Source organism: Fusarium redolens (assembly GCF_020744475.1).
Source record: "Fusarium redolens strain MPI-CAGE-AT-0023 chromosome Unknown BKA55scaffold_16, whole genome shotgun sequence".
In the NCBI taxonomy this organism is placed as follows: Eukaryota; Fungi; Ascomycota; class Sordariomycetes; order Hypocreales; family Nectriaceae; genus Fusarium; species Fusarium redolens.
This window is the reverse complement of record NW_025763679.1, coordinates 970,258-996,724: the sequence shown is the minus strand read 5'-3', so window position 1 is coordinate 996,724 and position 26,467 is coordinate 970,258. Positions and strand designations below refer to the sequence as shown.

General features: G+C 47.8%; 13 protein-coding genes and 1 non-coding gene across 14 annotated transcripts; 7 read left to right on the top strand and 7 right to left on the bottom strand.

Moving 5' to 3' along the window:
- Positions 1-546: 546 nt before the first annotated feature.
- On the bottom strand, positions 547-1,962 carry BKA55DRAFT_579073 (uncharacterized protein). The gene is made up of 2 exons (XM_046193799.1): positions 1,194-1,962; positions 547-1,140 (listed from the first exon to the last, which is right to left on the bottom strand). Exons 1-2 carry the CDS (start codon positions 1,671-1,673, stop codon positions 964-966), a joined length of 657 nt encoding a protein of 218 aa, XP_046045224.1. The 5' UTR covers positions 1,674-1,962; the 3' UTR covers positions 547-963.
- Positions 1,963-2,693: 731 nt separating this feature from the next.
- Positions 2,694-3,865, bottom strand: BKA55DRAFT_135095 (uncharacterized protein). Its single transcript, XM_046184862.1, has 2 exons — positions 3,705-3,865; positions 2,694-3,654 (listed from the first exon to the last, which is right to left on the bottom strand). The coding sequence occupies exons 1-2, from the start codon at positions 3,759-3,761 to the stop codon at positions 3,091-3,093; spliced, it is 621 nt and encodes a 206-aa protein (XP_046045223.1). The 5' UTR covers positions 3,762-3,865; the 3' UTR covers positions 2,694-3,090.
- Positions 3,866-5,407: 1,542 nt separating this feature from the next.
- Positions 5,408-5,722, bottom strand: BKA55DRAFT_543727 (uncharacterized protein; the record flags this gene model as incomplete). Its single annotated transcript, XM_046190626.1, has 1 exon — positions 5,408-5,722. The coding sequence occupies one exon, from the start codon at positions 5,720-5,722 to the stop codon at positions 5,408-5,410; it is 315 nt and encodes a 104-aa protein (XP_046045222.1).
- Positions 5,723-6,525: 803 nt separating this feature from the next.
- On the bottom strand, positions 6,526-7,005 carry BKA55DRAFT_543726 (uncharacterized protein; the record flags this gene model as incomplete). Its single annotated transcript, XM_046190625.1, has 1 exon — positions 6,526-7,005. The coding sequence occupies one exon, from the start codon at positions 7,003-7,005 to the stop codon at positions 6,526-6,528; it is 480 nt and encodes a 159-aa protein (XP_046045221.1).
- A 304-nt stretch (positions 7,006-7,309) lies between these two features.
- On the top strand, positions 7,310-8,412 carry BKA55DRAFT_679341 (uncharacterized protein; the record flags this gene model as incomplete). Its single annotated transcript, XM_046198166.1, has 2 exons — positions 7,310-7,348; positions 7,410-8,412. The coding sequence occupies 2 exons, from the start codon at positions 7,310-7,312 to the stop codon at positions 8,235-8,237; spliced, it is 867 nt and encodes a 288-aa protein (XP_046045220.1). The 3' UTR covers positions 8,238-8,412.
- A 325-nt stretch (positions 8,413-8,737) lies between these two features.
- On the top strand, positions 8,738-10,536 carry BKA55DRAFT_694713 (uncharacterized protein; the record flags this gene model as incomplete). The annotated part of the gene is made up of 2 exons (XM_046200077.1): positions 8,738-8,813; positions 8,864-10,536. 2 exons carry the CDS (start codon positions 8,738-8,740, stop codon positions 10,534-10,536), a joined length of 1,749 nt encoding a protein of 582 aa, XP_046045219.1.
- A 165-nt stretch (positions 10,537-10,701) lies between these two features.
- BKA55DRAFT_694712 (Threonyl/alanyl tRNA synthetase) lies at positions 10,702-11,542 on the bottom strand (the record flags this gene model as incomplete). Its single annotated transcript, XM_046200076.1, has 2 exons — positions 10,702-11,478; positions 11,534-11,542. 2 exons carry the CDS (start codon positions 11,540-11,542, stop codon positions 10,702-10,704), a joined length of 786 nt encoding a protein of 261 aa, XP_046045218.1.
- Positions 11,543-11,855: 313 nt separating this feature from the next.
- On the top strand, positions 11,856-13,130 carry BKA55DRAFT_651925 (pyridoxal phosphate-dependent transferase; the record flags this gene model as incomplete). The annotated part of the gene is made up of 1 exon (XM_046197326.1): positions 11,856-13,130. Exon 1 carries the CDS (start codon positions 12,066-12,068, stop codon positions 13,128-13,130), a length of 1,065 nt encoding a protein of 354 aa, XP_046045217.1. The 5' UTR covers positions 11,856-12,065.
- Positions 13,131-13,480: 350 nt separating this feature from the next.
- BKA55DRAFT_579057 (uncharacterized protein) lies at positions 13,481-15,016 on the top strand. Its single transcript, XM_046193798.1, has 3 exons — positions 13,481-13,697; positions 13,820-13,847; positions 13,924-15,016. Exons 1-3 carry the CDS (start codon positions 13,673-13,675, stop codon positions 14,819-14,821), a joined length of 951 nt encoding a protein of 316 aa, XP_046045216.1. The 5' UTR covers positions 13,481-13,672; the 3' UTR covers positions 14,822-15,016.
- Positions 15,017-15,019: 3 nt separating this feature from the next.
- Positions 15,020-17,077, bottom strand: BKA55DRAFT_623079 (uncharacterized protein). Its single transcript, XM_046196795.1, has 6 exons — positions 16,869-17,077; positions 16,555-16,781; positions 16,450-16,504; positions 16,177-16,396; positions 15,990-16,129; positions 15,020-15,940 (listed from the first exon to the last, which is right to left on the bottom strand). The coding sequence occupies exons 1-6, from the start codon at positions 16,970-16,972 to the stop codon at positions 15,097-15,099; spliced, it is 1,590 nt and encodes a 529-aa protein (XP_046045215.1). The 5' UTR covers positions 16,973-17,077; the 3' UTR covers positions 15,020-15,096.
- A 396-nt stretch (positions 17,078-17,473) lies between these two features.
- Positions 17,474-20,180, top strand: BKA55DRAFT_597569 (uncharacterized protein; the record flags this gene model as incomplete). Its single annotated transcript, XM_046196096.1, has 5 exons — positions 17,474-18,164; positions 18,389-18,393; positions 18,931-18,932; positions 19,058-19,874; positions 19,953-20,180. 5 exons carry the CDS (start codon positions 17,474-17,476, stop codon positions 20,178-20,180), a joined length of 1,743 nt encoding a protein of 580 aa, XP_046045214.1.
- Positions 20,181-22,179: 1,999 nt separating this feature from the next.
- Positions 22,180-23,505, top strand: BKA55DRAFT_579052 (uncharacterized protein). Its single transcript, XM_046193797.1, has one exon. The coding sequence runs from the start codon at positions 22,352-22,354 to the stop codon at positions 23,324-23,326; it is 975 nt and encodes a 324-aa protein (XP_046045213.1). The 5' UTR covers positions 22,180-22,351; the 3' UTR covers positions 23,327-23,505.
- On the bottom strand, positions 23,502-25,061 carry BKA55DRAFT_694705 (uncharacterized protein; the record flags this gene model as incomplete). The annotated part of the gene is made up of 3 exons (XM_046200075.1): positions 23,502-24,051; positions 24,099-24,967; positions 25,023-25,061. The coding sequence occupies 3 exons, from the start codon at positions 25,059-25,061 to the stop codon at positions 23,502-23,504; spliced, it is 1,458 nt and encodes a 485-aa protein (XP_046045212.1).
- A 996-nt stretch (positions 25,062-26,057) lies between these two features.
- Positions 26,058-26,136, top strand: BKA55DRAFT_t255. The gene has a single exon. It is a non-coding gene; the product is annotated as a tRNA-Gly (tRNA).
- The last annotated feature ends 331 nt before the right edge of the window (positions 26,137-26,467 follow it).

Sequence of the window (26,467 nt, the reverse complement as noted above, 5' to 3'; positions counted from 1 at the left end):
CAGCTGAGTATCTCATTCCCTGTAGGTGCATGACTTCGCAAAAGTTGTTACTAGGGAGTTGAAAACGTAACCTCGGTCGTGATGCCTATCTAAACCTTGAGTTAGTTGGGATTTTTAAATGTCTTGGCTTGATACATCTCGTTAACATATCATAAGCTCTAACTATTAATCAGTAACCTCGGTCGTTCAGTTTGGCGTTTATCGCCTGCCACATTCCTCGGGGTCTCTTGGAAAGTAAATATTATTATGAAATATTTTATTATGTTTTTGGCGTAGTGTATGACACCTTGTATTGTATTATTGAAAAAGAAAAACACTATTGTTGTGTTATTTTAACTGCGTGGCCTTTGGCTTTACTTTATTTGTGACTACGGCATCACTTATCTCTTCGTAGAAATGTTTGATGTACATAAGAATACTTTGCAATTCTATCAATCAGCATGGCATGTATGTTAAGTCATTGGTACCCTAGAGAAGGCAGAGCGAATATATGCTGCGTCGAAACTCCTTCACCTGAATAAACAAATGTTAGATAAGTTAGTTCATGGAGAGATAGACGTATTTCCACGAGTGTTAAGTAGGATACAGTTTTCCGACCACCATTCATATGATCCAAGTTAATTATAGATATACGAAAAAAGGTTTAATTCCATTTCATAACTGTGACTGAGGTATCTGCGCTAAATCCAACATTAACAAATAACCGAGAACGCCATTTTGACACAAAACTTCAGTAGCCAGCCGAGTCTCACAAAATGCCTTCCCAATCCTGCGCCGGGGTATAGAAACCATGCCTCATCACTCACAGATCCCGCTGGTATGTATAACGTCGAGATCAAGTCCAAGAAAACGAAACACTAAAAGTATCAAAATGAGGAAAAAATATCAGAAGCCGTATTAGGTGCATGCTCATGCATGGCGGGAACATGAACACGGATCAACGATTTAAGAAAATTGCGACATTCAGGCAATGCCTCTTTGAAGACGAAATGTTCGGCGGCGAGCTTCGCGTTTGGCGAAGAGAAGACCACATACGTTGCAGAGAGTATGTGAGCCAAAAGGACCTTCGCGCCACATGGGCGTCTCTTTGATGAAGCATGATGTGCAGCATGGAGTTGGCTCATGTGATCTTGGTGACTTCTGCTATTTCGTTAGAAAGAAAAAAAGCATTCTGGTGGACATGAGTGACATACGGAATGTCGCCTCAGCCTGTTACGCCACGTGCGGGCTTCATAGGTATCCTTGAGACTGGCTCTAGTAGACCTTGACTTGATTGAACGGGCTGACGCGGCGGGTGATCTGAGAGATGAGGTGTGTGAAGCAACCTTCAATTGGAGATTATCTCTCTCTGGCTTCGCAGCCAAAGGACTCGGAATAGCTGCATTTTGAAACAAAGCGACCTCACAGAGAGGTAAACCATTCCGCTGAACGTCCTGGATGCTGGGTCGGATCTGGAAGAGGTTAGTCTCTGTTACCGGCAACGGGTCAACAAAGACGCGTAGAGAGAGAGTGCTCACGTGTCGTGGCGATTTTGTCCGCGCAAAGGAGGAACATCGTCGGGGCGGGAAAAGGCTAGATTCCGGGAGATCAACGGGACAAGGATGATGAGCACGATCTCTTCGACGCCGAATTGGCTTTGCCGTTTTGGAGAGTGTCTGCTGCCGATGCTTCATGGTGGAACTGTGATTTGAAAGGAGGCAGTTGAGAAGGGGAAAATCCGATCTTGAGACTGAAGGGAGAAGTTAGGGATCGAGGCGGTACTAATACCCCTCGGAGGCGCTTGCTAAGTTACCTTTAGAGCGAAGATTGCCCCAGAACCCTTGTAGATCACTACGCGATTGGGTCTGGACTGTGCAGAGACCCTGATTCAGGGTCCATCCGCGGATCCGGAGTAAACCTACCGAGTGGGCTCGTTGTCCATTAAGAATCAGCACCAACACAGCATTTTCACAAGGGGAAAAGGAAATCCGATGTTTCTGAGCATCCAATTCATTCAGCTCTTCATTTAAACTTTGGCCAACCGTGCATCACACAGTTATCTCAACTGTGCTGTTCTGCCAAAGTCCCTCACTCCCTTGTTTACTTTGCTTTTTCCTCTCAAACCTTGAGACGCCTCACCCGCTCGGACACTGTCCCTCGCAGCAACCTGGCCTGACAGTAAGCCGTTTCCACAGTTCCTTGCATGGCGGCTTGGCCTTTGCGCCGTGTCTGTCTACGATTGATAGATAAGACTGGTCCCCCGTCCTGCTTGCAACATTGATTAGAAATGGCTTCGCCTCAAGAGTTGCAACCCTCATTTACCGACGCGTAAGCCACGGCGCGTTACTCCTCGCACCCATTACACGCTAAACACAGGACAGTCTTTCCAAACGGGCGGAAGACTTGTTTGGTGATACAGTGTATTCTTGCTGCAGTTCGCTTGCGCAGAGGATCAGATGATTTGTTCTCACTGTGTCAACCTCGCCACTCCAAAGTCGGCATTTGAGCTGAAAAGAGTTCCCGTCAGCCAATTGAGGGGTAAAAAGTCAGATGTCAAAGTCACCCTGAACTCCGCGACCTCTCCGGCTTCCGCTAAAAGTCAATGACCTTGTCGAATGAGATTGACGATGCTACGTCGTACTGTAGGACGGTAGCAGTGAGAAAAGTCAAAGACCGGAGAAGGACTCCGGAGGTGAGGTGACGGGTGCGATTGGTTATGTTTTCTGATGCGATTTTGACATCACGGTTGCTGTTGGGAGGGACCTTTCGCTAATCAGCTGATAAACAGTTCGCGATTGGATGCAATCATCTTCGTGATAACGCTCCTCGTCTGCTATTGACAGAAGATATTGTTGAATTAGGTCTGGTATTTTCTTTAAACTTATTTGCTCCGAATACTCCTAAGATATGTTGCCTAGTTACCTGATCTCTGATGCGCCATCTGTTTCTTTCATGATTATGACGCTCGAACGCTGCAATAAAAAATTGTGAATGTTTCCTCTTCTGCCCATGAATGCCACGCCTTTCAAATCCGCTTGCCAAGAGTGAGGGGCAGTGAGGTATTCTTGGGGGCCGCTTGGCATGGTATAAGAGGTGATGAGGTTTGAATGGTCATCGCAGTCCCAATGAATAAGAACCCTCCGTTGAGACCTTTGTTGACCACGACGATGCGTCAGAAACAGAGTCGCATCCAAACTCCCTCTCCAATAGAAACGACCGGGCCTTTTCCTCCCTCTTAGCGTACAACAATCCACAAACGTTGCAGAGAGTACGACGTCCCGTTGGCCCAGACCTCCATTTGGGCGTCTCGGTTACGTGACAGAACTCGCAAGACCTTATGTGATCCGGCGCCTTGGGTGCTTTGTGTTCCATCGCGCAGGGACATGAAATAGTAGCCTGCCGCGACGGTGATCGGCGCGCGGTGGAGTGATGCTTATGCTTACTCCGCCAACCCTCAGGACTCTTGTATTTCCGCTTGGAGCTGATCTTCCGCGGCTGCTCTAAAAGCTCTGGCTCTGCGGTTTCAAGGCCCCGCGCATATTGGCATGGCATGACCCTAAACTTTGGCTTGAAAGCCTTTCGATCCTTAGCGAGCGTGGACGGGATCGTCGCGGTCTGGAATAAGGGGACTTCGCAAAGCGGTCGGCCGAAACGCTCGGGATCGAATTGGAAATTCTGGATCACGTGAGCAAATACATTTTGCGAAGAACATGAAAGTTACCCACGTCTTGCTTGGTTGCAAGAGTTGTTACGGGAATGAGAAAGTTTCGCGTGGGAGACATGGTGATTTCCTTTTTATCTGTTCCACCACCTTTCCGGCCCCAAGGGGGGGCTTTTTTTGGAGTTTCGATCTCGAGGGGAAGCCTTTTTTGGAGGCATCGTGAATTTCTATATATCTCTCCAACGATCGGAAAACTGACCAATATGATGTAATTTTAACGCATGACGTCCTGAGAAGCCCGACGGAGTATTTTCCTCAAATGGCTTAGGTATGCGGGTCCCCCTGGCTGTTTATTCGGAGCGAGCTGTCTTTAATGGTTTAGTGTTTTGTGACAAGATGCTTGGCGTGTTGGTTTTCTGTTCTTGGTGTCGTATGATGGGATTCGTGTATCATTCTTGTCAGAATCTCATTACTCGTTCAAGGGCTTTGTAAATACCCTTTTGGTTATCCCCATGGAGAATTCTCGCACTATTTAGGGATTTGACATGTTATGATGTGCATGCGTGGGACGAGAATAGTTCTATTTTGTTGTGGATCGATCGATGGGTTGAGAATTGTACCCATTCAACTTCATTCATGCAAGCCCCACACATGATCAGCAGAAAACGATACAGCCGGCAGCCTCTAATGGCTCAGAATTCTCTCCAACTTTGGTTTTGTTTGTTTGTTTTTTTGTTTTCTTGTCTCATCTCTTCTTCCTCTGTCTTTTTGGCCGTCGAAAAGTCACAAAGGGATCCAAAGTCAAACTCTGTTACCTGTCTGCGTGTAACAGCGGGGAGCAAACGCCCCGAGACAATCAGCGGCTTTTGATGGCGGCCTGCTTTCCGCAAACACATGATTGGTTCATCAGCCTGCCCCGCCAGTCCAGCCCTACCCTGCAATGATCGGTTCACAATGGATGAAAATTGAGATGAGCTTGTGGTGTAAAGAGAGGTGATTACTAAGCCTTTACCTTGACACTGAGGATCTAATATTTTTTTGGAATATATCATAGTAGAAGAGGAGGGCTATGGATATACACTGTTACAATATATCTGATAAATCAGTATGTCAGTTCTCGTCACAAACTCACAACCAACAGAAGCCCATAGAGCATGGCCAGGAGCCAGTCAAGTTGTAAGCAATATATGCCACTCAGCATCAAGCAGTATAAAGCAACTTCGTCAGCAGTCCCTAGAGTTCGGTGAGATTTCAAAGAAATTAATAAATGTTATGCTCCCTATTCTTTCATCAAAAAATATGTTTATGTAAACTGTATGAATATCTCGACAAGATAGTCCAATACACAGCAAGAATAACACCATTAACAATGTATTACCCGTCTAAAGCTCATGTCTAGTTTTTATAGTCGTGGCATGCAATGGAAACGCTGGTCGAAGAAAGGTGAGAGTATAGAATCTGTATAGATTAGAGAATCTGTATATTGAGCTTTAGCGATGCAATTCAATATACACAACGAAAATCCCATAACCATTTCATTGCCCAAAGAGCATGAGAATCAGTAACGAGTATGGCGTAAGTTCAGAGCTACCACCTTGCCGGGTTTTCTATAAGTTCAATTGACTGGGGCCGCCACTGTGCCACTGGTCACAACGTAAAGAATATGGTCATCAGCCCAAGTTCTTCCAAACGCGGCTGAGGTTGAACTGGCCACCTCAGTCGAATTCAGGGTAGCCGCGATGACTCTTTTCTTCCCATTAGATTCAACTACCAAGATGACGTTTGAAATGATGCCTGCGAGACACCACCAAGTCCAGAGTAGCCAGTAAAATGATGGATAAGTTTTGGAGACGCCGGTTTGAGGAGGTCAACTTCGTACAGTCCAGGCCGGTCGGATAAAGTAGTAAGCAGTTTTCCGTTGCTACGCACCGCGATATTCTCGATTCGAGTGCCAGTCTGGAACTGATAAAGAGTGCTTGCATAGACTTGTTCGGACTTATCCCCATGATCTGTGAACGGAAATGAAGAGACCCCGCTGGACGCCAACAGAGTCAGGAGTGCGAAAATAATGAGAAAGATCATTATACCAAGTAAGGAAATGATAGTAATATGTAGAATGGTGGTTTTGCTACATATGGTAGGACGGGCCTTGGCGGTATTTCTGTAAGCCTTAAAGAGACCGGCATAGGAGGCCAGGAGTCAGGGGCAGGCCGACCTCTGTGTTGATGTCAATGACAATTTGTAAGCTTAGTTAATGAGCTACCTAAATACTTGGTTAGTTAGACTTTTAGTATTCCAATTATTAATCCTGTCAAGGTTACAGGGAACTGGTTTCAGACATTGGTTGCTAAGAACTGCGGAATTAAGTTGGGCAAAGTCACTAACCCCGTGAGTTTGCGGCAAACATAAAGTCCGGTCGTATAGACCCAGAGGTCTGAAGCTAGCATAGCCTGTCGCTTACACGGGACCCTCTTCACCTTGGTACGCCGCTCTGGGGATGAGTGAACGTAAGGATACCGGTACTCTTCACGTTCACTTAACCACAAGTTGGAGTATCCATTCTAGTGCCTCAAATGACTACATAACATGTACCATAACTGCAATTGACAAAGTGCAGCCCTCAAGCTAAAGGATATGGCAAGTGGTTCGATATCGGTTCAATCTGCTTATTTATATTCTTGTGTAGTTGTGTGGGTAGTTGGTATGCTGCCTGTAGTGTGTCTTTTGATGTTGTATTTGGAGTCATGTCTTGCTGCTCGATCCTCGAAGAAGCCCGGATGAGCAGTCCATCCTCTGACAGTTTCGCTCGTGGCATGTGTTAAGTTAAATCCGCAGTCTTGCCATCTGACGTGCAGAGAACACGTCTCCCGACCTTTCACGTGTAGCTAGCCAATTGTACTATTCAAGCTTCCAGGGACATAAACGGCCCCAAGTAGTCTGCCTTTCCTAGAGGAACACCCATTCATACGCAGAATGGCATACGCCGACTGGAGATGAAAGAAGAAGTTTGGCAGAACGTAGGTCAAGACGTAATCCTTGCCCGTCAGGTGCTTCGTTCCCGCTGACCCAAAACTCAACTCCACCATCACAGCCTCTTTGCCCTCCACCTGCTTAGAATCGATACACCTAAGCTGGACGGCCGTATTCTCGCATCGAGCGATCAGCCAGTCCAGCGTTTTGTCCCTATCTTCCCAACCCTCGAACTCCACACAGGTCAGATGTCGGACAGCTTTTCTGGCAGTGTTGCAAGCTGTATTAACCTGGAAGGACAGCGGCTGCATATCGCCAAACAGCCTCGCAGAGGGGAACGAGGCGGCGTCGGCATGCTCCTGGGCTTTCTTGAGAATATTGGTCAGGGTCGCCATGCCTCTCTGCGGGAGTAGGATGGTGGTAATCGTGGAACGTGAGAGAAGACATGATAAGTTGGAACCCCAGGGTTGCTTTTAGGAATGGAGCTGAATGGGATAGGAATTTGGTTGAAAAGGTGTGCGTACTTCGTTCTTAAGGCATCAGAACAGCTGTTGGAGGGCCGAGACCCAGGTTTAAGTACCTATAGATTTGTATTTTCCCATGTTCCCAGGAGGTGAATATTTTAGAGTTTCGGTGATTACAAATGATTTCTTCGAGACGTTACATTATCGGCTGTTCGGCTCCCTTCCTATACGATAGATGCCTTTGAGCGGAACGTGCAAACGCAGGAGGATCAAGGTCAGAGCAGTTCAAACAGGCTTCCCTAGGTCTCTAACTAATTCGGATGTGTCTGGGCTAGTGTGATGAAGGAAAGCCGCAATGCCGAAATTGCAAGATTCACGGTGCATCCTGCGTCTACAAATGGATGAAACATACTTCCACTGCGCCTACCAATGGCCCAAGTGCGCCCCAGGCCGAAACGCATGGCACTGAAGCAGATGATCTCATCATCTTCAGCACTAGGCACATGATGTTACTGCATCACTTTACTACTGTGACGGCGCCGACTTTACACTCAAACGTGACTCTACAGGCAGTATGGGAGGTAGATGTCCCCAAGATAGGTTTCCGTTTTCGTTTCCTGATGGACGCCATCTTAGCTCTGGCGTCGCTACACCTTTCGTATCTGAGGCCAAACGAGTGGCATGTCCACTGGTTACGAGGCATCGAGCTGTATCAAACAGCGCTTGCCGGCGCCAAGGCGGAGATGCAGAAGGTCTCAACAGAGAACCACGCCGCGATCTTCCTGTTCTCGGCACTGACATGTTACTTCTCACTCGCGAGGAGCCGCTGTGGAGACACAGCGAGATGTTCAGCTATGGAGATCGACGAAGACTTCTTAGAATGGGTCTTCTTATTTCGAGGTACAAGGACGTTCATCCTGCCTCCTGACGCAACGTCATTAGAATTAGGCCCGCTCGCGCCCATGATCGAGATTGGCAGACAGCGTGTCCGTCGGCTCGCCGAGCTGTTGGCGACGGACGCAGTCGAGATCAAGGCCCTCACCGACCTGCAAGCAGAAATTCAGGGCCGGGTCACGGAACCAACGGAACTCACCGCTTATGAGGGCGCCATACATGTGATCTGGAGATCCTTCAACGCGGTCTATCACCAACCAGCAGAATGAGTCCAGAATACTGATATCTTTTCTTGACTCTTCGACGTCTCAGATGAGTTTATGACTCTGCTCCGAGCGCGAAGACCGATTGCGCTCGCGCTTTTTGCTTGCTTCAGTGTCTTATTCCGACACTTGCGCGGCGTCTGGTGGGTCGGAGACTGGACAGACTGCGTTTTGAACCAAGTGTATCGTGTTTTGGGAGCGGAAACGGGGGAACAACGCCTCTTGGAGAGGGTGCAAGCAGTAGCTAGAGCAAAAATCGCATGAAACAGTGTAAATCGCCCTTGTTTCTACTTCGTCCTTTCATCTTTAGTGACATTCGTCGATGGGTAAGCGGCGCGCGGCGGGTTAATACAGCTCCGAGGCCCGCTCCAATCATATAATGAGGGCATCACAAAGCCAATCAATTCACTCAACAACATCAAAACCCATCATCCGGTTTGTGCAGACGGCAGATCCACGCCTCAACATTACCTGGCTTAATAGTACACCAACTGACAGATAACCTCATGGAGCCGACTGACCAGCCGACAAAGACTGTGGAAATACCGCAATTTACAGGCCATGGCGAAGGCGACACTCACCGTAGGCTCATCTGAAGTACTTGATGATGCAGCGCTGATACGTATCAACAGTCTTAACGTCCTCTGAACTTACATATGCCCAAATTGGACTTGCAACGGAACATGAAAACATAACCGATGTAACCCAACACTCCTTTCCAACACTTCAACAAGACGGTGGTGATCTTCAAGGTCAAGCCCTTTTCTCTTGGCAGCCACAAGATCTCGGCCAACCATCAACCGATGCTACCACGGTCCCATTAGAGAATCCGACCCAAGCTCTCGACTGGTCCTGGCAAGCATTGCCGTCGCCCTGGTCTCTGCAAGGTCAGAACCATGATATCTGGCCGCATCACCTCCAATCCGGTCTAGACGATGTGTCGCCGACATGGGAATTAGGTCAGGGCGCCGCCAGGGCACTCCAGCACTCGCCCAGTGTCCAGATACAGCCAAATTGCCTTCCGCGCCGAAGAAGTCGATACCTCCGTAGCCCGGCCCTGCCAATGGTTCCAGGATCCAGCCCAATACAAATATCAGGCTCCGGCACTTTGGTAGACAGTGCAATGGACCCGATACAGCGATGGCGAAACTCGCCTCCAGAGACTGAGGCAGCTTCGTTAGTAGCCATTGCAGACGCGTTAAGGAATAACCCGCTTCGGGTTCCGGCATCAACGAGTACAGGTAGCCTGACGAGCCGCCAGATGGACGTCCGAGCGGGCTCAACAGTGAGCTTTACTAGCGGTTCAAGCTTGTCCTCTGGCTCTGCCACTTCTGCAAGCTCTGTAGCTCGACGTGGCCGCGTATCGAAACGAACCCGACCGAATGCAGCAAAATGCAAAACAATGGAGAAGAGAAAATTCCCTTGTACATTCTGTTGCGACTCATTCAAAAGTAAGTTTGACTGGGCACGCCACGAGCAGTCGCTGCATCTCAGTATCCAGGGATGGCGATGCGCGCCATACGGTAGCGTTGTGATATCGGCCACCACCGGACTCAGCAGCTGTGCGTACTGCGGTCTTATGGATCCGACACCGACACATATTGAAGACCATGACAGTAATCTATGCAGACAAGCCCAGATTTATAGCCGGAAGGATCACCTGATTCAGCACCTAAGGTGTATACACCATGTGCAGGACCCTCCGCCGATAGAGTCATGGAGGGTCGAGGGGCCACCAGTAGCATCCAACTGCGGCTTCTGTGATTTACGTATGGAATCTTGGCAAGAGCGCATAGATCACTTAGTGTTACATTTTCGCAAGGGCAAGACGATGGAAGATTGGAGAGGAGATCACGGCTTTGAGCCCGGAATCGCGGCCCAGGTCACGAATGCAATTCCTCCGTATTTAATTGCCTCTGAGTCAAGGACCTACGCTCCATTCTCGGCGGCCGCTCCAAACCCGACATCAGCAGAGCATGTACAGCAGATAACAAAGTCTGCCGAGGAAAGTTTCGAAGCTTGGAACGGCTTGGAGCTGCCACACGAGTCGGGAGAACCTACAATGCCCCTCCAGGATAAATCTTTTCCTGAACTGTTTGCTTTCCACCTTGGTCGCTTTGCGCAGCATCAGATGAGGCTCGGTGTTATCCCTACTGATAAAATGTTTCAGGATGAAGCTAGGAGGCTACAATTCGGCACGGTAGACCCGCTGGATGATACGGTCGCCGACAACGAAGAGTGGCTGTCTCGTTTTCGTAACCAACATCTTGAGGACTCAGCAGACCGTCGAGATAGCCTAGCCTGAGTTTTTACTGCATGAGGCGAGATTGAACTTGAATATCTGTCACTTGCTATTGTTTAGGACCTACCTATTCTTTAGTTTTGACACTTATTTCTCATACTCTCTCGCTTCCTGAAAACTATAATAAAGTGACAGCCTATGATGCTCTAAATACACAGTCAAATCTAATCAGATCAGCTCATAAGAGACTCTTGTTGTGCCTTGCTGCCTCTTCACCTTCCTTACTTTAATCTTTCCTACTAAGGCTGTGCTTCTCACATGGGTTCCGCCGCACATATAAGCACCCTCGCCATCAATCTCCACAGCTCTTACCAGTCCATCTTGACCATCAGAGTCCTCTGGCATTGTCCAAGACTTGGCTCTGAGCTCCTCTCTTGACCACCAGTGAACGTTTATTGAACGATCGTCATCGACTATCTGATTCGCAAGTCGCTCAATCTCCTCCTTCTTATCTCCCGGGATGGTCCCTTGGAAGTCAACAAATGCAGTGCCGGGGTAGTGCTGGGCTTTGATCTCTCGCAAATCCGGTATTCCCAGTCTTCGAACAGCCGAAGCGAGAATGTGACCAGCATCATGGATTTGTGAATGAAGCTTCCGCGCATCCTTATTTATCTCCTGAGTCACGAGCGTCTGTTCCTCGAAAGGGACACCAGTGTATGTGCCAAGATGCATGATCGTTCCGGATGGGAGCTTTTGTACAGACGTAACGGTGAAGATTGACGCTTGGTCGCGGGAGGTCATGGTGCCTGTATCGCTCGGTTGACCGCCGCCCTTGGCATAGAAAATCGTAGAATTGGTGATGACGAGAAAAAGATCCTCAGAAGCATCTTTGAACACTTTCTTGACAGCATCGTCCCATTGAGCAAATGGGATACTGGCCAGGATGGTCGCCTCCAGGACGTGTTGATTCTCATCACGATGATAGATCGCTTCAGTATGCCCAAACTATCAACAGGTTAATATGACATTTCCGCTAATCAGAGACTCATCGAGAACTCACTGTTTCCATAGTGTGGGTATATACTCTGATACACGAAGATACTGATGACGAATGTTTCTAAACGCAGATGGGTATATCAGGCATACAGATTGAGGCCATGTCGGCGATCTGGGGCTATATAGGAAATAAATAACTGTCTTACCGCCCAGGACTCATGGTGACTTATGATATGCATTTTCATTATCGAGGGACGCCCAAGGAGCAACCGGATTTGCCGCAATAACTCAGGTCGGCCAGGATGTGGCAAAAGCCGCAACGCCCTTTTCTGTGGGCCAAGCGAACTTTTTTCTCTTCATTCACACCCCCTCTTTGCACGCCATCGCTGACACTGCAATAACATGGTCGAACACACCAGTTTTTAAAGACAATGGTTCCAGAACCAACTACTTCTTGTCCTGGGTCGGCTTTATAATTCATTTTCTCACTTCTTTTATCTAATCTTCTGTCGTTTCTTCCTGCATTGTCTATAGCTGTTCCAAAGCATACTCTCTCAACTACCTATAATCGTTTGCTTCTTTGCTGCACTTTCGCTATGGGTTCTTTTATCCCAAACCCGTGTCGCTCCTTTATGAGTGATAACATAGCCGGTGCATCACCGGAAATTGTGCAAGCGATCGTCGCTGCGGCTACTGGACATGTTCCGCCATATGGAAACGATACCGCCACAGGCGCCGCTCGTCAAAGGCTGCAGGAAATATTCGAAAAAGAAGTCGACGTCTTCCCAGTTTCGAGCGGAACAGCCGCGAACTGTATCGGCTTGGCCTCGCTTGTCAAACCGTGGGGCAGTATTCTTTGTCACCCGGATAGCCACATCAACAACGACGAGTGCGGTGCTCCAGAAGCTTTCACAGGGGGCTCTAAACTTGTTACTGTGCCTGGAAGCAATAGCAAGATCGATCCTCAGTCTCTGCGAGCTGCTGTTCGCCGGAAGGCTGGTGACGTTCATAGCGTCCAACCATCTGTCGTAAGTATCAGTCAGCCTACCGAAACCGGCAGTGTCTACACAATCGCAGAACTCCACGAGCTGTGTACTATAGCCAAAGATACAGGGTTACGCGTGCATATGGACGGAGCGCGTTTTGCCAATGCATTAGTTCACCTTGAGGCATCTCCAGCGGAGATGACCTGGAAGGCCGGTGTCGACGTTCTCTCTTTTGGCTTGACAAAGAACGGCGCAATGACAGTCGACATCGTCATCTCTTTCGATCCTGCCTTGGCATCTGAGCTGGCCTTTCGGCAGAAGCGAGCTGGCCAGCTGGCGTCAAAGATGCGCTTTCACACTGCCCAGATTGAAGCCTACCTTGCGGACGGATTATGGCTGCGAAATGCCCGTCACGCGAATGGTTTGGCTCTACGGCTGGCTTCTGGCCTACGGAGTGTTCCTGGGCCTGAGGTTTTGCAAGATCCAGAAGCCAACATACTTTTCTGCCGCCTGGCTCCAGCTGTAATAAAGGAATTGCTTTGCCAGGGCTATCAGTTTTACGACGATCGCTGGGAACCGGGAACGGTTCGCTTTGTGACATCCTTTTCACATAGCCCGAGTAGCGTAGATGAGCTTGTTATGGCTGTTGGATCCTGTTACAGCAAGATGTTGTAGAATAGCAACTGGTATTCGGAAGGCTTGTGATCTGGGTCATTTTGGTACACTATCATTGCAATACATACATCAGCTTTGGATGTGCACTTTGTTTCTAGCCCTTGCCTTATTCCGTCCCTCGAATAACTAGCAGTATTAATGCTACTCTGTCCTTATTGATGAAGCAAACGATCAATAGATAGAGAGCGTAGATGCTAATACACCAGTGTTCAAGTCCGCCCCACCTCACTCATCCACTCTCTCCTCTCAGCACACGCCCTAGGACCCTACGCCCTACGCCTTGCGCCCTACGCCACGAGCCATGCGCCATGAGAACCAAAAAATGCAATTCGCCGAAGCGGAATAATCGGAATTCACTCATGTATTGTAGCAGCCCAGCCCACTTCAGCCTGGGCCTCTCAATGTAAAAGCTGCCTGACTCTCTTCTACTCGATGTATCAGCTGTATTCGATGCGCCTTAAGCTATTCAACGTTGTTTGCTTCCTTCATTCGCTTTCCCGCTCTCTTTGAACAGCCCTCGTCGATTGACGCTGATCCGCAAGATGGCTTCCAAGAAGACTTCCTACGGTAAATGAATACCCAGATAAGCTTGCCAGACTTTACCATTCCCTATGGCGAGGTCTTAACCCAACAACTTCCCTCTTCTCCCGTTCTTTGTGGCAAGAGCTCAATGTTAACATGCTCAAAAGTGACGCTTGATGTTTTCACAAGAAAAAGGTGATGCCGACAGCCATGATACTGTGGCTGCCCCGAGAATTTAACCCAATAATTACTGACTTATTGTTAACGCCAGATATAAAGGAAACCAAGTGGCTGTTGTCGAGGTTCAAGGTGATGCGCTACCGCCCGCCCATATGCAGATGATTGCCCGGGAATTCAACTTCTCCGAAACCGTCTTTTTGCGTCGAAACATGGACGGGGAGATGTCTATCAACATCTTTACTCCTGTGAACGAGATGGACTTTGCCGGCCATCCTGTCATCGGCACTGGCCATGTGCTATTTCGACAGCTACTTCCTGGTCTCGCTGTAGACCGTACTGCCTCCTCAGAGGCCACTCTTTGGACAAAGGCTGGACCAGTTGTAGTGCGCTATGATCCGACTCGAGAAACTGTTGCGGCCGACGTGCCATACAATATCCATATTCATTCCCGCCCTACTAGTAAACATAGCATTCTCGACTCCCAGCCAAGCTTGAAGACCCGGGAATTGTCAATTGAACAGAGCTATCCATGCGTGTCTATTGTCAAAGGCGTCACCTACACACTGGTCGACTTTACCAATCAGCCCGGCCTGTTCGCCGCCATTGCTGCAGGCCCTAGTCAGGTTACAGAACTTGATGAGGGTTGGGCACCCTCTTTCACTGGGGTGATGTACTATCAAGTGCTGTCGGATCATTACGTGGAGGAGGGCAAGAAGGCGCAACAGCTCAGAATTCGTATGGTTGCAATTGGCCTCGAAGACCCCGCCTGTGGAAGTGGCTCGTGTGCTCTAGGCGCCTATCTCGCGCTTCAGCAAGGAGATGCAGGTGGTATATATAGATTCTATCTTGACCAGGGACAGGAGATTGGACGTGACAGCAGTATCATTGTTGACATTGCGCTGGACAAGACTGGAGATAGAGTTACCAGTATATCCCTCTCAGGACCTGCAACGCTAGTAACTGAGGGCACTATATTACTCCCAGAATAGAGCAAAATCGGGTCTTGTCTTTGGCGGTGGATTGAGAAGAAAACACACTGGCAAGCCGTTTGAAGAAATCCAGTCAAATTAAAAGGTTTGGCTCGTCGACACTCTGGGAAGTGAGCGGGATGTAGACGTCAGGTAATCGCGGAGTCAGGTCTGCCAGGAACGGTTAGAGAGATCAAACTCGAGTTTTTACGATTTCGTGACCGCTCCAACAAAATTTGAGTTGTGATTTAGTCATACAATACTGTACAGCTTTAAAGCAGCTACAACTTAAATCCTTAACTTGTTGTATACTCGATTGCACTTATCCAAACACTTCGCCCTGTCTCATAATTCATAATAGCAGGCCATGCGGTTGACACCAAAGAGGCATGCGCTTCTTCCCAAAGTGTCAAGCTAGTAACACTCTTCCAAGCCTCAACATAGCCAGCGAAAGCTCTTTGATGGTCATCCAGAAACGGGTCACGCCCATGCGCTTGCTGTTTAGCAATGCTATACGCTCCCAAGAACGCTCTCCAAAACCAAAAGTCCGTCGAGTCGTTAAGTCCCAATGTGCTAAACGTTTGGCTGAGATCTCGATTTAAAATCGAAAGAAATCTTCGGAAGAGACGAGCGTCCATGGGCTCGCCACCGTTCCAGAGCTCCAGGACGCTGTGCATATACAAGCTCGAGGCAGCGCACATACCGGACCAAGAAATGCTATATTTAGAGGAATGTGCTGATGAAAACATGTCATCGTGGAAGAGAGATGAGAAATGGGAGCCAATAGTAGCGCAAAGAAGTCGAGAGTCTGATCCCTCGATCCATTCCCAGCTTGGATCGCATTTATAACGGTCTTCCCTGACTGTCTGCGTTGAAGTAGTAACATGTTTAAGACAGTCTACGAGAGGAGATGCGTCAATATTATGGAATTGTGTTGACGAGGGAAGGGCTGCGAAGAAGAATGGTAACAGCTTCATGGCGTTGAGGCGCATTTCGAGATGACCGATATTCTGAGTCTTCCAGAGATAAATCTGTGACACGAACGTGGAGAACTCTGCGGTGTTGTTCTGACGGAATAGGTTCTGCAAAGATTCGCTTCCCAATATCCTGGCCTTAAAGCCTTGATAGGCATAATACGTGCTGGAAAGGTAAGTATCAAAGAGACTATCCATCGATGAAGGATACTTACAGCAAGAGATAGCGATTGGCAAGCTCTTCTTCAAGTTCCGCCCGATTGCCAAAGTCATCATCTAATGGACTGAGAAGGTGAACAGCGTCGATAAGGCCATTAATATGAGCTTCTGTATCGCGTACGTTACCATACGACGCCTTTCAATTGTCAGCGGTTATGAAGCTTTGGTTGGTGAGACATATACCTCGATGAAGCAGAGAATTGAAACATGTCGAATGAAGGTCATCAACCCTGGCTGGTGTATGTTCTGCAGCCATCGGTTCAAGACTTGTATCGTTGAGACTTTGTGGAACAAGAATGTTGCTTTGTATGTTTCCAGATCACCGACAGTCCATGCGTAGTGCAGGCCTGCCACAAGAAGGGTATCCCTCAGGGCATCGGGATGCTGAGCGACAGAAGAAAAGCTAGAGATGTCACCCATAAGCCTGGACCGGATCAGGAACGACAAGGTACGTACATATTTCTCGAGGCTTTACTAAGTACCAAATCGGCACTGTCGTGGCTATGATGAACTAGGTTTGTCAATGGCGTCGCTGGCCTATGCTGCAAGGCTTGCGCTTACAATAGTGAAGTAATTCTCTGGAGCGGAGAGTCATATCCAATCCTAAACAGTCGAAAGGCTCCACTGACTTCCCAAACAGGGAATCAGCAATTAGAGTCACTGGAGGTACGTCCTGGTTTATAATCCAGGGTTGCTGTTCGCCAGGAAGACAGATGGCTTTGCGGTCTCGAAGTGGGATGCTAGGATCAGCAAACTCGCATATCCGCCCTGCACCTACACATCGGGTACTGCGTTCGTCAGTTTCACAACGCACTACAAAACTCATGCACTATTCTCGACTACTTGTCGAAATTGGATGACAAACTCCGACTTACCAGGTTGGTTTTCCACCATCGCAGCGCACGCGACGCTTTCGACAAGTCAAACACCCGGTCTTACTCCTAGTGTGGGGTCTCCGTGTCCTTGTCATTGTACTCATGCTGACCGGCTTGAGCTTGTTCTGGGGAAAGCCTCAGGGAAGATGATCGACGATGGGCTGATGAGTTATGGCCTTTTGTGAAATGAGGGAGGAGTTTTGCTTCATAGAGAGGCGTTGACGACGTATTGGGGAAGCCACTCACAGGGTTTAATGATTGTTGGTACAGGATGAGCGATTTGGTCGTGAGAGTCTGGACCCACCGAAGCTATCATACTAACATTTTATCACGTACATAGAGGCGTCAGAAGATAGATCACTAACGTCGTGGCAAAGAAATGGAGTCTCCACTATCAACTCCAGAGTCACTCTTGAGTGGACGTGAATGGTGTTCAGCCTGTCAGCAACTAACCCTTTTCGAGGGGAATAAACGAGCTAATGACAAACCCCGCTACCTTTATCCAGCCACGATTTGAGATAGACCGTAAGCCGACTACACATCCTCAACCCCTTATCCCCCTCCTCACTGAATCCTGAGCTACTATCGTCCAATCACTCTACAACATGGCCCAAAAGCCGAGCCTCATTTTCGTGCCTGGCGCATGGCATACCCCCGAATGCTGGGGAAAGATCATGTCCGCCATGGAGGCTAACGGCTTCAAGTGTATTCCCGTCGCACTTCCGACAAACCAATCAACGAGTACCGATGTTAATTACTCGCATGACGTGAAAGCTGTTGCCGATGCTATAGCAGGCGAGACGTCGCAAGGACTTGATGTCATTCTGTCAGTGCATGCCTTTGGTGGGCCGGTGGGACAAAGTGCCATGAAAGGCTTCACCAACGAATCTGCCGACACAGGTGCAAAGACTGGTCGTGTGATTGGGCTTTTCATGGTTTCAACTGGTTTCGTCCGTGAAGGCGCATCCTTCCTAGACGCTCTCGGCGGTAGACCCCCGCCAACTTGGGAAACCGACTATGAGAACAATATGATGACCTTGAATGTCGACCCAATCGAGATATTCTACCACGACCTTCCCGAAGAAGAGGCCAGATACTGGGTCGGAAAGCTCACCAAACACGCCTTGACAGCTTCGACGCACGGATATGAAGCGACGTACGAAGGATGGAGGGATGTGCCTATCTGGCTCATCATGACCAAGAAGGATAGAGCTTTCCCCTATGAAGCGCAGAAGATGCTTGTTCGAGGTGCGGAAAAGCTTGGTGCAAATTTGACGAAAGTGGATATTGATAGTGGTGATTTTCCGATGCTGAGTAAACCTGATGAGATGGTGAAACTTCTAGAAGAGGCAATTGATGGTTTCATGAGATGAGATGAGAAATATTGGTCAATAGGATCGGACTGTCGATCTCTTACCGATGTTTCCTTTTATTTCGTGTAACTTATGGGGTTGTTTTTGTCTATAGCGATAATAAGTGGGATGATTCCATGTTCTTCCAGATTTTGATAATAGCAACAGTATTGGTAAACTTGTTGATTTGCTGGCGTTCTGAATCACTAGCCGCATGTAATGAACTTATATCGCCAATGAGAGGCTTTGAAATGTCTCTAAAGCTGAATCGCTGTTTCCTACCCACCAAATGAAGGGTCTTGCGGCTGGTTGAAAGAAGTTCTGGGCTTTCAGAGGCGGTTTTACTGTTCGACTATTTAAGAACTGTGGCTGGCTGAATGTCGAATCGGCCCATGTTTGCAGTAAAATGTGATTCATGCAATTCCAAGAAAGATATCACATATCTTCCAGTCTTCGCAATCGTTTGGAGTTATGTAGCCCCTATTCGATGATCTATCACTCACTTCAACATATTTAACCCCCCAAAAAAGCATCTCATCATGATTCACCAGCCACTTCCCTTCCAGCATCACTTCGTACCTCATTTTAACAAAGAGCATCATGTCTTTCAATCCCACGTCTAAGATTTTGTCTGAGGGGGTTTGGTGTTTACAAAAACACTGGCCTATCCTCTGTCGTATTCAAGAACAAACTTTATGTCTTCTATTCAGGTGTAGGCGAGAATGGTGCTTGATATGGCGTCGGCCCAGGGACATCACCCAGAACTGCGCAATGGGCCGGACCTTCATCATGCCTTTATAGCGGCGCGGCAAGCATGAGCTTGGCGAACTACACAAGCCCCTGTGCCGTTGTTTTCGACGGTATGATTTGGGTGTTCTACAATGGGCCTGGAAATAACGGCACCTTCTGGACATACTCCGTGAATGGGGTAACTTGGGCTAGCATCAGTTGTCTCGATGATGACATGGGTTCACCAATTTCTGAGACATTCGAACCTGGCACAAGTCCGTCTGCGGCTGTTTATCAGGACACTTTGTATGTCGTTTGGAACACGTCTGCAGCTAATGGTATTTTGAGGTATACGTACTGGAGTAAAGCAAGTGGGAAATTTGTCCCACCAAGCAACGTCATTGCAGGCGGACTATCCATTCGAAGCCAGACAACTCCGGCCATGATTGCATTCAACGGATTGCTTTATTTATTCTCCAACAGTTCTGGTCAGAATGGTACGTGGATGACGACCTTTAACGGCAATGCCTGGACCAAGGTCAGTCCGGTTACCTCTAACATTGGAGGTAACTTTATGGATCGCGCAAGCCCTGCCGTTTTCATCTCTGACGACCAAAGAGCTTTGACTCTTCTACGGAGCGGGAGCGGCAGCAATGGTGTTTGGTATACCACTACTACGAATGGGATAACATGGTCAAATCAAAAGGGCTTCAACAGCGGCATAGGCCTTTCCACCAGGAGCAGCCCTTGCAGGATTGACTACCAGGGGCGACCATATATCTTCTATGTTGGCGAATATGGGAAATTAGGGAACTTAGATGGAGTAATGATATATTCCACCCTTACTGGGCCCAAGTATTCTTTGGCCATGGATGCCTTGCTTAAGGGGAATGATTTCGCTTTTGTGGCTCAAGACGATGCAACTGTCTGATATCTCGACACCCATTTCGCGAACGGCACGACTATCATCCAAAATCCTTCAAGCTCCCCGAGCATTATCCAGAGCACAAACCCTAGAAGCCAGACAGTCGCGGGCAATGCAAACTGGGTACCTCTTTGGAACTATTTCCACAATGGAAACACCGGTGCTGTCCCCAGGGATGTCGTCAGCCTATTAGCTCTTGCTACCCTTGCCTTTAACATGAATTTTCTTGTTAACATCAACACTGATCTTCAGATGAGGTGTTCGCCCAGACTTATCTTTCGTCGGATACCCCCAAACAAAAACTAAGAGCTGAGGAATGACGCTTGTTATGAGAGGCTCTCATTATGGCAAAAATTGCCATTCTCTTTCTTATGTACTAGGTGTCTAAAGTCTTTTTCATATTGCAATTTCTGTCTGATTTGCCCTGCAGGTTTAGAAATTGGTTAGGCATTGTGGCATAATGTCTAAACTGTGAGCTAGATGTGTTATTCGCAGTTGAGACCTGTGGCTAAGAGCTTATGATCACACACAGAACTTAGATAAGAAAATAAATATACTTCAGCAAACCACTTTAACCCTAGAAAACTAAATTAGCGGACCAAGTTTGACTTCTCACTAGACCTATAAATACTCACCTCTCCCCAAGACTGCGACTTGTTTTTTAACTTTCAGCTTAACATTTTCATGTCAGCTACGGATCAATTTCCCACCAACCATTATGGACCGAAAACCGAGTCTCCAGCGGAGTCAACCTCATTTCATCTTTTTTCTGAGCTTCCGCCAGAGCTCCAACTCAAGATATGGGAAGCTGCCTTCGATGCAACGTCCAGGCGCATAAGTGTTTACCTCCTTGTTAAACTCAGTCTCGATCGTCTTTCCAGCCTATCTGGGCCTACTATATGTATAGAAGACGGACTTTTTGCGACTCGGGGACGTGATACGGATACGTGTACAGAATCACACAGCCGTAGCTTGGCTTGCTGTGATGCTCGCAAGGTCTATCTCTTGAGGTATCCTGAAACTATCCTTCTATGTAATGTCATGAGCCCCCATCCTTGTTGTCGAGTTATAAGGTGCAATCCCGCATACGATACTTTATGCATCGAGACGATATCAGGATCCCTCCAGAAACATGGCACCTCTCAAAGCCAAACCCAGGATGCACATCACCTCTTACCGTCTTTCAAAAAGATCGTATCCTCCTTTCAGCATGTTGCCATTCGGCAGAGACTATCCATGTGTGAAAGATCTAGCGAAGGCATTGAGAGTTCCATACGGGGAACACATGACGGTGTAATACGTCAAATTGTTCATCTTGTCCTTCTTCGAGTCCATCAGACACCTCTACTTTCTCGTTAAGCCAGAGGTCTTAACCGCTGCTGGGAGGCCCGAAAGCGTTCCGAGGATGGATGACACAGCATTCTTTCTGGGTCTCCCTGTCCAGGGCTACACACCGGCGCAAATTCAATCTTTCCTTGATCTTTATGAACGCATCCAAAATTCTTGTGAGGATGACTCTTTCGATTGTGAGGAGCATGGGAAGAGGAGACCACCGCCGCTCAGCAAGATACAGTGCCACTATGGTTGCGGGTGGCTAGAGAAGGAATAGCCCCACGATAACCATCTATCCCTTGGCAATCGATACAGTCCTGACGGATTTATTTCCAGCCAATATGCTTAAGTTCATATAAAGCGACAAGAAACTCTGCATTGGCGTTTAAGCGTCCCTCTATGCATGTTCAGAATAGTGCAGCACCGTTTCGACAGCAAACTAGCGTACTTGACGGCTTAAATGGCTTGTATACCTCTCAACAGCAAAACTCTCGGTCATCTCTCTCGTTCTCATCTTGAGAAGTGTAGAAACCGCATCCTGAGACGGAGGCATCGCGAATAGCCGAAAGTTTGTCGAGTTTACTCTGCTAGTCCAATAGGCTAAGAGAATGATATGGATGCTGGGCACGCATATTATCAGCGTGTATAGAAGCAAGACAAAGTCGAGGCTTTTACAGTAGAGAATGTATATTTGCAATTCTGGAGTCACAAAGAGTCCTCGAACGAAGGCAGCTTATCCAACTCGTTGAAATTATGATGCTTCTATTATCTCTTTATCTTATCATATCTTACACCAATCAGACTCGTCAAATCGCGTCGTGTAGATTGACCAATGACTGCATTTCTCCACGATGTCCAACCCCCACCATTTCAACGCCAACCATACGAGGTACGCTTTAATTTCAGAATGTTCATAGTAAAGAAGTTGCAAAAATAAAGCAAATGGTTTCATTACATGGTATTCCAAGAAATTCTTTTCCGATTGTTGCCTAGAGTTGTTGCCTCAGGCAGTTCCAAATACTTAGGAATATAAAAACCATCTCACTTGTCTTTCCATCTCCATCATGAATCTGTTCACATGATACACCTATCTCACTATCGCATATTGCGTTTAAGAAATTTCACTTTTAATCTCATAACTCGTTATGGCTTCATCTCAGGCTGACTCTCAGGTCGATCACGACGCACGCTTTAGAGATGAAGTCTTGAAAGGCTTTGCAAAAGATCTTCAAGACATAGCAACTGACAAAGACAAGCAAGACCTTCTCATATCTATCAAGAGATTTGCCTTTCACTTCATAAAAGAGCCACTCAAAAGACCTGTGGCAGACTTCTCTACGGTACAGCAGAATCTTGACGTCTTGTGGTATATGTTCTTCAAAGCCAGCACCGCTATGGATAGCGACAGCGTGTTCCAGGATCGCCTTGTCCTTCTTCTATTGTGGACAAGACAGTTTGATCTCGTGTATAAAGGGCTTTACACTGGACAGAATATCGCAGGAAACTGGGAATCTTATGGCTTTGCAGAGAGTTTAAAGACATTCTGGGAAGAGCTAGTGAAAGAAGGTTCAGAGGTTGAGCTACGGAGCCTTGCTACTTTCTCTGCCAAGGCCTTGGCTGCTGGTATATGCGAGGATCAGATCTCCTCAACAGGGCTATGGTATATGCGCAAGGCCCTTGAGACCAGCAATGAGAACACTGCCAAGTTTCTTCCTGGCGCTGTTGTGTGGATGGAACTGTGTCCTCACTCACTTCTCAGGGACTGCGTTCTCAGAGCAGACGAACAGCAGCCGCAACAGTCTTCACTGAATCTTGGGCCCCTTGCGCAGGTTCAAGGTGCTGATAAAGCTGAATTCATCATGGCACGGTGGTTGTTTTGGAGACGTCGCTTTCAGAAGCTTAGCCATCACCCCGATACTTCCATTGCGCAAGTTGCAAAGAAGGGATTCATGGCTATGATCCACTGCGGTCGAGACCTTGACTACAGCATACCAGGAGAAGATGTTTTTGCTGAGAAATTGCAGGCCACTATGTGGGCTGAGCTCGTCAAGAGTGGAAAGGAAAGTCTGGATGGTGATGATATCGACATCGACCCCGATTGGGTTGATAAGGAGGACTAGGGAGCATTCAGGAAACTCGTTCGCTATAAAGGGCCCTTATTTATGAAAGTCATGGACATCGAATATCATTTAGTTCGTCTACTCCGCTTGCAGAATGACGCAGTGTAATAACACGCCGGCTGTGAAAACAACACGCTCATGAATCATCCAAACTCATTACATCAATCCCAATCCATCAGAGTCTGCTCAACGGATAATCAGTATCTTTCCCAATAGCAGATTCAATATCCTCACTGCAAAGTGTCTGCAGTGGTATAAACTCCTCCCCTGGCGCATCCGTAAAGACTCCTCCGTACTCATCAAGATCACGTTTCGGATATTGTCTTGCAGCCACCCAAACTCTTCCATCGATAGGTTCTGCACTGATTGGGTGTTGGTGCTGAGTCGCTCTGACGGCGGCTCGAAGAAGAGGTCTGATTAGAGGATAGAACCACGCGTCGTGAAATGTGTTGACGAAGCCGGCTTTGTCGCATGTGTTGTGATAGAAGGCAAAGATGACTCGTGTACCGATGTTTGTGCCAAGTCGAAGACTGCGAATCCAGTTGCGCCCTGACATTGCCGGTCGGTCTTCCGCTGGTAGCGAGTCATACACTCTGTGAAATGACTGATAGATCGATGCAGGCATTTGAATCTTGTATGGACGGAATCTTGATCCTTCGTCCAGCGCATCGTGCTTCATCGTAGCCGTCATGTCATAATTGTCGTATTGAAGTTTATGGATGAACCTTTTCGTGTCAGTCAACAACAGCAAATCCGCACTTGGGAGACAAACCTGTAGTTATGGCATTCTGTCTGCGTAAATGCATAGTCGAAATCCACTGCAACGTGATATTCCGTCACATCGTCCCTGCCGCCCTTTGGCTTAGGTGTATCCCTTCCAGCAACATCTTCAGGAAACTCGCCGCCATTCAAATCTCGCATTCTCTGGTACTCCTGACGCGCATATAAAGCCGCGATATAAAATTGATCAGAGTCTCGAAAGAGGAAGTTTTGATCCCAGTCGTCTTCGATCAGTGATAACGCCGCGTCGATAAAATATCGAAGGTCACCGAGGGGGCCTATCACTGTACCTGAGTTCAGAAAGCGCGAGTCGCTGTACTGAAGATCTCCAGTGTCCGTTTTCAGTCCCCATGTGAGTCGAGGTTGTGCTGAGAATGGAACAAGCCAACACCTTGAATCTGTATCGCTCTCGGGCCAGCATCCCTTATCCGTTCCCCATAAAAGAGTCTGCCTCACCCCAGTTCGATGAAGCTCCTTGACGGTGATGCCGCGTTGATCAGCAAGCCGCTGGTCTGCCTCGGCCATGAGGGTAAAGTATCGTTGTATCATCGCCTCTGCGGGTAGTTGAGCCATCACATCGAATCCGTCAACAATGATGACAAGATCGTCAGAGGCTCCTCCCGCATGGTGCAGGTAATCTTTGATAGCGCGCAATTTCGCAATATGTGCCTTTTGTGCATCTAAAAAAGACTCTCCTCTGTAGCCCAGGATCGTCGGTATTGAGTATCGGTTGGCGAGTGCCGAGGTCACCACTGCGCAGACGTGACGATTTGCGATGTTTGCGGGAACGAGGTAGTGAAGTCTAGAGATCTGGTGTGAGGATGCTAGTAGATGAGAAGGGTTCGATGCATTCTTAATGTCCTGTATGTTAAGGTCCGTTAACTTTCCTGCGTCGTCCGGTGACAAGCACTCATACCAGATTCCTGCAGTTGAAGACCAGAAATATGAGCACCATTGCGATGAGAAATGCGCGGCCGCGGTTCTTCTGATTCCGATGCCGCTGAAGCTCCCTGCCCGGTGCGAGCATCCGCACCCTCTCCGACCACTCGGCATGGGAATAAATCGATGGATTGAGATTATTTGTATTGAATAACTTCATTTTCCTTACTCACCAAGATTTCAATGTTGGAGAACAGCCAGGACGCGGGCGATATGCGGTTGAGGGGGTAGTTAAAGATCAAGGGGTCAATTCGTGGCGTACAATCACCAAGACAATTGCATTTCTCTGCTCGGATTCTGATAGGCTGTCTTGGCTGTGTAAATGAATAAAGTGTTCTGTTCTCGCCCTTGCATTGGCGCCGAGACTGACATGGGCTGCTTGGTATTGGCACAACCGCAAGATTTGAGACAATCCCGTATCATTGGAGCGTTTGACGAATTGGTAACATTGAGATTCTGTGCCGTATGGCAGATACAGCCTTCTGGTACTGTAGAACGGTTTTATGTTACTTCAAATTACTAGGTGGTCAACATGACTTTTCTAGTTGTACCTTTCATAAAGATGCAACAGATCTTTAAAAAGCGGCCAAAACGGCTAGTAGCCATGCCATCGTGAATCATGCCGCGGATCCTCCCTTGACATGGCTTTCCTTCGCCAATCGCTATCATAGCTTTAAAACACAATAAAATTGAACAAAACTCTTTTTTCTTGTCGGTTTCACTGCTTGCACGCAATTTCTCAGATGTTACTAAGTTCGGGCCGAGGAGCAGTTAGACCAGAACTCATGATGTAAATTAGGGAAAAGTCTTACACCAAGTAGAGGGGTTACTTTTAAAATACTCGGAAAGATGCCCTGAAACAATGAGTTGAGACTCTGATTTATGTACTATGGGCCACATCTCTCGATTAAAGGATTAATCGGCTTGCCGCTAGACTGCTGGATCAGCCAACTCAGGCCGTCGTCATGGTGCAGGTTAACAACTGGGTGTTTTCATCAAAGCACAGCCCAAAGCGTCATTGGTCTAGGGGTTAGGATTCAACTCTTCCATTGAGAAAAGTTGAGGCTCGGATTCGAATTCCGGATGACGCACGCTTTTTTGGCAGTTTTTGTTCCTGGGTGGATTTTTGTAAAACGGGGTCATTAAGCGAGATGGAGTTCTAGTCCCCCTCGAGGAATTAAAGGGATCGGGACTAAGTACAAATATGATCTGCGAGGTGTGCACGATGGATAAATTGTGGTGTTCCAGCAGGTTCAGCAACTTCAGCCAGCCCATGCGGTCCGTTACATAATATGGATGCATCCAACAATAGACGGCTCCCTTTCTTTCTAGCCTGCTCTAAACCCACCTGCTCATTGGGCCACCTGCTTGTGAACTAGAACCCAGATGCTCATAGTATGGATGTCTTAGAGCTTCAGCAGC

Coding starts and splice junctions, on each gene's coding strand:
- BKA55DRAFT_623079 (XM_046196795.1), bottom strand. CDS start 16,972: ATGAGTACAATGACAAGGACACGGAGACCCCACACTAGGAGTAAGACC. Junction 16,505..16,554: donor CAGAGAATTACTTCACTATT/GTAAGCGCAAGC, acceptor TGACAAACCTAG/TTCATCATAGCCACGACAGT. Junction 16,130..16,176: donor CAATTCTCTGCTTCATCGAG/GTATATGTCTCA, acceptor GACAATTGAAAG/GCGTCGTATGGTAACGTACG.
- BKA55DRAFT_579057 (XM_046193798.1), top strand. CDS start 13,673: ATGGCTTCCAAGAAGACTTCCTACG. Junction 13,698..13,819: donor TTCCAAGAAGACTTCCTACG/GTAAATGAATAC, acceptor CATGCTCAAAAG/TGACGCTTGATGTTTTCACA. Junction 13,848..13,923: donor GATGTTTTCACAAGAAAAAG/GTGATGCCGACA, acceptor TGTTAACGCCAG/ATATAAAGGAAACCAAGTGG.
- BKA55DRAFT_579052 (XM_046193797.1), top strand. CDS start 22,352: ATGGCTTCATCTCAGGCTGACTCTCAGGTCGATCACGACGCACGCTTT.
- BKA55DRAFT_135095 (XM_046184862.1), bottom strand. CDS start 3,761: ATGTCTCCCACGCGAAACTTTCTCATTCCCGTAACAACTCTTGCAACC. Junction 3,655..3,704: donor CTCTTGCAACCAAGCAAGAC/GTGGGTAACTTT, acceptor CACGTGATCCAG/AATTTCCAATTCGATCCCGA.
- BKA55DRAFT_579073 (XM_046193799.1), bottom strand. CDS start 1,673: ATGAAGCATCGGCAGCAGACACTCTCCAAAACGGCAAAGCCAATTCGG. Junction 1,141..1,193: donor ACAGGCTGAGGCGACATTCC/GTATGTCACTCA, acceptor ACGAAATAGCAG/AAGTCACCAAGATCACATGA.